This window comes from Orycteropus afer, unplaced genomic scaffold (genome assembly GCF_000298275.1).
Source record: "Orycteropus afer afer isolate SDZICR_OR568_19922 unplaced genomic scaffold, OryAfe1.0 scaffold00002, whole genome shotgun sequence".
In the NCBI taxonomy this organism is placed as follows: domain Eukaryota; kingdom Metazoa; phylum Chordata; class Mammalia; order Tubulidentata; family Orycteropodidae; genus Orycteropus; species Orycteropus afer.
In genome coordinates, this window is record NW_006921589.1 from 21342195 (window position 1) to 21350324 (window position 8130).

At 37.2% G+C, this 8130-nt stretch overlaps 1 protein-coding gene across 1 annotated transcript in view; it reads right to left on the bottom strand.

The window, feature by feature from the left end:
* CPS1 (carbamoyl-phosphate synthase 1) overlaps positions 1 to 8130 on the bottom strand; it is a 171448-nt gene that overhangs the window by 106054 nt on the left and 57264 nt on the right. Inside the window, exons 5-9 of the mRNA XM_007935894.2 lie at positions 5944 to 6033; positions 3688 to 3816; positions 2811 to 2917; positions 1838 to 1976; positions 1057 to 1134 (exon numbers count right to left, since the gene is read on the bottom strand). Coding sequence (XP_007934085.1) covers positions 1057 to 1134; positions 1838 to 1976; positions 2811 to 2917; positions 3688 to 3816; positions 5944 to 6033 — 543 coding nt within the window. The remainder of the gene's footprint in view (positions 1 to 1056; positions 1135 to 1837; positions 1977 to 2810; positions 2918 to 3687; positions 3817 to 5943; positions 6034 to 8130) is intronic.

The window sequence follows — 8130 nt, forward strand, 5'->3', positions numbered from 1 at the left end:
CACCAAAATCACAAAAAAAAAAAAAAAAAAAAGAACTTATGTTTCTTAATAATATTAAAGCAAAAGCAAAATACAAATGTCTTACAAGGCAAGCCAGGGATGAGTAAGAGAAGTTTACGAAAGAAAGATGCTTATTCCCTCCTTGCTCTACCTAGATGTCTTTTCTGAGAGTATCTGCTGACAGTGAATTGTCAACACTAAAAATAGGTCTCAGCTGCTAACCAAAAGGTTGGCAGTTCAAACCTGCCAACAGTTCTGTGGGAGAAGGATGAGGCAGACTGCTTCTGGTAAGATTTACAGCCTTAGAAAGCTTATGAGGCAGTGCCACTTTATCTTATAGGGTCACTATGAGTCAGAATGACTCTGTGGCAGTGGGTTTGGTTGCTTTTTATTAGGCTGTGAAAGGGAAAGAGTCACATTAGACTTCTGGGTGCAACCAAAAACTCTATTGGCAAAGATATACTTGAACATTCAACCAACAGCTCGTAAAAAAGTAAAAAATATTTAAATTAAAAACACAACTCCTCTAAGCACCCCTTATGGTTCTTTCCTTAAGCCTTCTGAATCGTGTATGCGCATGCATGCCCTCCTCCTCCCCACACCCTGCTCCTCTTCTTTCTCCCCCTGCTGCTCTTTCTTCCTTAGTGGCTTCACAACCAGTTGCCATAGGGATTTTTGTGAAGTCACAGATGGGGGATTAAAATTTCATTTCAGTTATGAGAAGGAGAGGACAAGAGGGAATTCATTTGCATAGCACAACAATTATAAATTTCAGAACTAAATATATTAGAATGATAATAGATTTAAATAAAAATAGCATCACATCAGGTTTCTGACAGGCTTTCCTACTTTAAATTTTAAAAAAGATAAAAAATTTCTGCTATGATATTCATGGGAAATTTTTAAGACAAAATGTATGCTTCCAAACTACTCTTCTTGAAAATATTCTCTGCGAAGATCATCTGGGATAATTATTTTGATTTGTTAGTTTTCACATAAACATATTTCTGATAACTTTGAAAAATACATTCAATAAGCCTCATCTTTCTAACATACCTCAGTGTCTGTTGGCCCTGGGCTGACCTCTGGGTGGAACTGCACAGCGAAGTAGGGTTTGCTCTCATGCATAATCCCCTAAAGGAGTAAGAAGCAAGAAGTGATTCTTTTTTGTAACAATGAATGTCAAGTGCAGCTATATATTATTCAGTGGACAATAAAATTCAAATTAAAAAAAAAAAAAACTGAGTTAAGTGTTTAAGGATATTATAAAAACTAACAAAATAGCTTGGGAAATTTGTAGGACTGACATGTGACCATTTTGGTAAGAACAGAAAATAAGCTAATGAAGTCTCAGCAGGATGTGGCTTCCCTAATAAAAGGCATCTGCTTTGGACTTCAGCCTTTGGGACCTCTCTAGGCTCTGTTCAGAATAAACTCAATTCCTTATATCATCCCTGACTCCTAAATTACTTCTCCAAGATTCTTCTTAAGGACTATGCTGGCCCTAAGTGAGTCCTAGAGACCCTTAGAGTATCTGCTACTTCAAATGCCCAAATAGATCAGGATCAACACTCATTAACCATGAATTTGTAAGAGCAGAAGACAGTCAATAACAACTAAAATAGTGGGTTCTAATGAGTCAACTGATGAGAGGATAAGGCAAGAGAAATGACTTCTTAAAGATGAGAGGGTTATGGGAAATTGCCTATAAAAAAGTGTTATTCCCCTCCCTCCTCACATGAAAACCCACCTAAAGAAAGGGAAAGAGAGTGTAGAATGAAATATGAACTCTTGCATTTCTCATCATCCACTGATCAGGTTTACGGAGAGCACTTACCTCATTTGTTTGATCATTGACATTCACAAACAGTGGTTTCCAGCCATCAGGGAGGGCATTGTCCAGAGCATAGCCATGATTCTGAGCAGTAATGAAAGCTTGTCTGTTCGTAATATTCAAAACAGGTTGATTCTGCCCTCTGGAGAGAAAAGAGAGAAATAAGGGAAAGTGAAGAGAAGAATATAAATGAATGAGTGGTAAAATTCAGAAAGTTTCAACTGCTTAATGAAAATCACTCTATAAGAAAAGTCACAGATTGTTAATCCCAATAATTTTTGTGACAAAAATCAATTCAGGAAGCTTTGTTGTGTGTAAAATTTAGGGTCTATTAAACTTCTATAATCGGTTTTAGCAAAGGGAAATTTGCACTCATAACAGAAAGTTAAAAGAGTTATTCACTAGCTTAACAGAAACTGACAAATATAGCGACTTATTTTAAGGGCGATCAGTAATGTCAAAGCCAGAGGACATTTCTTGGGAGATAATTCAGGGTGGCTGCTCAGTCCTGAATCATTGTGAATTATACTTTAAGTGGAGGGTGGGCTGTGAGGAAAGCTCACTGTTGAATAAATTAACATCATATGAAGCAAAGAAGAGAAACTGAGAGGTTCTGATGATTTCTCAGTTCTTAAATCACAGTAACTTCTTAGCATGTTATTAATGCTCTGAAATCAAGCTTAAAATCAGAGTAATCTCCCTTGAGATACCATTCTTTTAAGTATTGTAACCTCAATTTATGCCAAGGGAAGGAAAATAACTTTAAACTACAGCAAAGTTATTGTTGGAAAAGGCTGTCTTTCAACAATGCAATAAAAGTGGTATCAGATAGTCATACAACTGTGAACCATAAAATAGCATGGCTATTTACTCTTAAGAAAATGACATGTAATTCTCCAAGTCCATTTTGTGTAGTTACTAGTAGTATCTCAGAGCTAGTGTGACGTATAAACAAAAGGCATAACTGTTATCTTACCTATTGGCCATGGACATCTTGTAGGATTTGGCACCAGCCGCTAATCCTGTTATTAGATTTCCTGTACTGATGCCAAACAATGGTTCTTTGCGATCACTCTCCAAGATCTAAATCAGGGAGAAGGAGAACTTTTATTAACAATTAACACAGTGACACAGAAACTGCTGTCATTGAAGGAATGACCATGCAGTATCCTTGTTTTTTCTTTAATCAACATGATAAAGAGAACACCCAGTGCCATCACACTAATTATGACTCATGGCAATCCTATAGGACAGGGTGGAACTGCGCCACAAGGTTTCCAATGCTATAACTCTTTACAGAAGCAGACTACCTCATCTTTTTCCTACGGAGTGGCTGACTGGTTTGAATCACCAACCTTTCAGTTAGCAGCCAAATGTTTTAACCACTGTGCCACCAGAGCTCCTGATAAAGAGAATAGTAACTACATAAAAAGTTAGGCTATAAATATGTATATGATTGAGAATTCAAAAAATGTACTTAATACTCAGAATAAACTAAATATAATCCACTCTTTCTTTAGAAATGTGAAGGCCTGATAGGTCCCAGGGCCAAGTTTAGGAACATCTGCTGTCATATCACAGTTGTAGAGAAAGATATATTTAGACACTGGACTTCAGCTCTCTTAACTCAAGGACATGACCCCAAAGTTACTTTTTCCGAAGAAAGGCTCTTTTTTCTCTGGAAGTCTCTCCTTGTTGGTTTCTCTACGGAATAATCTATAGTAATATTGCCTCAGAGGTCAGAGATGTGTCAAAAATACTGCAAAAATGAAATGCACTACAGCCCTTGCAGCAGGACAGAGCAGACTCCCTCTACCTCAGAGCAGATACACACTGCCCCAGGCTCACTATACCTTCCTGACGTTCTGAATCAGTGGTTGTGCGAGAACTGGGTCCCCAGGTCCTCCAGCAATTAAAAGTCCATCATACTCCATCTTGGTGAAATCGTGATTCCAGGGAACTAAATGTACTTCAGCTCCTCGCTGGAAAAGAACCACAAGAATGATCAATTTAATAACATCCTCTTTTGCCAAAGTGTGATTTAACTGGACCTTCCCGTGACTAACCACTCGCTAAAGGAAAGGGAAAAAAATAGCACATTTCAAATAATGTTGAACGAAAAAATTCTTTGGTGGCTCAGTGTATATTGTCTGATATAAATGGAGCCAATGGTCAATAGAAAATGAAGAAAGAAAAAAAATCAAATTTCTGATGTTTAGAAAACATAATGTTTGCTTCTGCACTTCAGGAGAGGTTTCAGTGCCCAAAGGCTTCATGAGTGAAGTTGTAGAAGTATAGGTTATCTTCACTAGACATGAGACAGAGAGAGTTATTAAATGAAGATAAATCCATTTTCTGTAAAATTTAAGTTGGTCCACCTATCACCTTGTCAGTTTGCCTCTTTTTTCTGGTCAATACTAGCTCCCTAAATTTTAATCAGCCTTCTCTGGAGTTTTCTCATATTATCTAAAATATTGATATTCTGCTAGAAAAATATTAACTTTTCTATATAAAATTAGATAGGAAGGAGTCTTTGAAGGTTACCCTAAAAACAATTTTGAGACAAGGATTTGACAGAAAGAAATTTATGTGGAAGATATTCCTAGGAAATGTCAATAGGATAGAAGAGAAATGATGCCATGAGATTCTCCAATGAAGTGTGCATTATGAAGTAGTTACCGCTAAGGACTACTGGAGCTTAGTCCACTGGGAAACTGAGAATCAAAGCAGAACACACACCTCAGAGACAGCGGATCCACAGACCCTAGGGAACAAGTACATTGACTCTCTCTAGTCATTGCTTAAAGGCTGCCCTCAAGTTCATTAAATGTATAACATTTCCTACCTGCCCAAGGGCTCATATCAACAAAAGAAAGCCCTGAGACAAAGCTATGTAGATGCTTGCAGTAGGAAGTTGGGTGGCAGAGACTACATTTTGTAAAGCCAAAGGGGATATGAATAGGCCATCCACAGCATCTTCTGCAGAAGGACCCATGCAAATTAGTGTTAATAAAACTGACAAGAACGTAAAATCATAATTTGGAATATTGACGATATTCTCTAAAAAAGAGAAGATGAATTGAAGAATTCCCCAAAACTCATGCTGACTTGGTGTTAGGGAAATAGATGTCTATCTGTGTGTGTGTGTGTGTGTGTGTGTGTGATAGAAAGAGAGAGAGAGAGCACTCATAGGACTCACTGTGGGACGGAGGGGAGAAGAAAATAGCCCTAAAAAGCAGTATTTAAGAAAACATTGTAGTGATTAAGCTGTCCTTGAGGATTTGTAAGTTTTCATTTATTGATTGTCTAGGAGTCGATATAAGTACGTGTGAAAGGTGTGCTGTACCAGAGCATGACACCTGCAGACATGTGGTACATAATGAATGTCATCTGAATGGAAAAACCATTAGGTGGCTCTAGCTTTTTAGACATCTAGACCCCAAAGAAAGTGAATGTGGCTCATCACAGAATGTCAATGAACACATGAAAAGAGCAAGCATCATTTTCTTTTGTGTTGTAATTGCCCGCAAGTGTTTGCTTATTTTTTTGACATAGTAATCTACATCATTAATTTCAACAGGGATCCGGGAGGATTACCCTATAAGCCAGGTTCATACGGGCTTACTTGTGCTTATTTACTGAGCTGTAGTGAATACTTTCACATGAATTTCACTAATGTGAAACTGTTCACTACAGATCTGTAAGTAAGCACAAGTAAGCCTGTGCTTACCTTGCTTACTAGATACTCCATCCTTGTCAGGGATTGTAAATTTGAAAAGAGGCTTTGATTCTACAGGAAGGTACTGTGAGTTTGGGATCCCGACAGATGCCAGCCACACTTAGAAGCAGAATCCTTCACGTGGTGAAAAAAATGTGAAATTGTTCACTACAGATTAGTAACTAAGCACAAGCAAGCCCACACTTACCTTACTTGTTGAGTAATCAGACACTGATGGGGATAAGTGTATTATCTTATAGATCAAAGGCAACAAGAAGAGACAACCTGGCATTCTCAGGGATGCACAAGCTTTGCCTGAAACAGGGAATGAGCTTGACACTGACCACTCATATTACACACCCTCCCCCTTGAGATGAAACAAATTACTTACCTTTACCAATAGGCGGATTACATTGTTTTTTATCCCACAGTCTACAGCCACAACTTTGGTGGGGTTTCCTTTGCCAAACACTTTGACATCCTGCCATTTTAAAAAACAGACTCTGAGAAGGAAGTTCCGCTGTGAGCAACACATAATATATAAATACCAACACCATAAATACATCTGAAGATATTCTGCATTTACAATGTTAACAGATTGGTATCTGACTGCAAGGAAGTGACTGGCAGTTAAGGATCAGTTTGTAGGAAAGGCTCAGCAAGTGGCACAGGCTGTATCTTTTTTTTTATGAGAAAAAAGATACTTTGCTGTTTTATATAAATTGTCGATTACAGTAATAACAGTGATCCCTGTGCAGTTGGTTGTTTTCATAGTTAAAAACCATCTTTCCTGTGTCTTGCCTCATTAACAACCAGTAGAAGTGGAATATTCAAGTATTATTGCCTGATTCAGCACTAGACAGATGTAATACATCATGCTTTAAATACCACTTGATCCTCAACTTGCAATAAAGATCGAATAAGGTAGAGCTGAATTACTATGTACTGGATTTATAAGTATACGGTAGATTCTAATCACTGCGAGAATCACAGGAATTGCGAAGGCAGTGTAGACTCCTGACCTCTTTAGATTACTGAGCAATCATTTACATTTAAATGGTAGATTTCATGAGAGGATCCCAGAGTATATCATAATCATTATCTCCATTTTAAGCATTGCTGGAGGCAGATCCATTTTCACAGGCATTTATCCAAGAAGCAGTTCCTCAAAGTCATAAAAGGAGCAATAAGAAAAAAGGAGAAAGAGAGTAGGCAAGAGAGAGAGAGAGCACGCGTGCAAGCCTAGGGGTCTGGCTGCCCACACTACTGTCTGTTTCAAGAGTTAGCTAGTATATTCTGAGTTTAGGATGGTATCATAGTTTGCCAAAGCGTTTGGATGAAAGTCACAAGCTGGATATCTGTAAGAGCATTTTATTTTAACTAAAATGTTTATCTCTCCACAAAGTCTATAGAATGTGAAATCATAATCCTTAGACCATACTTAAGGGTGAAAAGAAATGTTACAGAGTCTATCATAGCTTTTCTTCTGCTTACTATTCTGGAGAAAAAAAATGCTCCAGTCCTTCCAAAATTTGGGGGAATTATTGCTGAACTGAATCATGAATGCTATCTCTTCAGTTAATTTGAAAAAATATAGATTTATTCTTAAACTTACACTTTTGCTATAAAGTAAAGCAGTATTACCATCTAGTTGTGGCTCTATCAAATTGCAATTAAAAGACAATGAATTAAATTATTAATGAGTAACTTAATGAAAATAATTCATTAGCCAATCAAAAGTCACAGTATATATATATATATATCTATATATATATATCTATATATATATATCTCCCAGATACAAATCGACTAATTATCACAGTTATAATAAAATACTTTAATTACACTGACAAGAAAATGTAGAGCCACTCTTCATCATTACAATCTTCTCCCTGATGCGATAGAGATCAAAATACATATATGCTCAATTGTGCTAATCTCTGGTGCAGTGGTTAAGGCACTTGATTGCTAACCAACAGATCAGTGGTTCAACCCCACCAGCCACTCTGTGCAAGAAAGATGAGAAAGTCTGCTTCTGTAAAGATTTATAGCCTTGGAAACCCATCGGGTTCTCTATGAGTTGGAATTGACTCCATGACAGTGAGTTTGGTTTGTTTTTTTGATACTAATCTGTATACAAATGTGTCATATACTCTCCACAAAGAAAGGCAGAAGTTAATCAAGACTTCAAAGACACTTGAATATATGAATATGCATTAGGACTCTCCAAGAGAAGACTATGTTCTTCAGCATTTTTCAACCTAATCCAACCACAGAATTTTTTTATGGGACAATATCACTCACATTTGAAAAACACTGGACTAGATCTCTAAGGTAGTTCTTAATTCTAAAGTTGTATTATTCTAATAAGGGAAAGTAATAATAGATCTCTATAGTGCCATGGGAATATGTAGAACTAAAGGAAAAATAACTCCATATCATTTGAGTGGACAAATTTAAGAGTTAAAAATCAGAGGGGTGAGAGGCGGGGCAAGATGGCGGACTAGGCAGAAGGATTGCACAGACCCTCTTCAACAAAGAAAAGGGAAACCAATTAACACAGACACAGAAGATAATC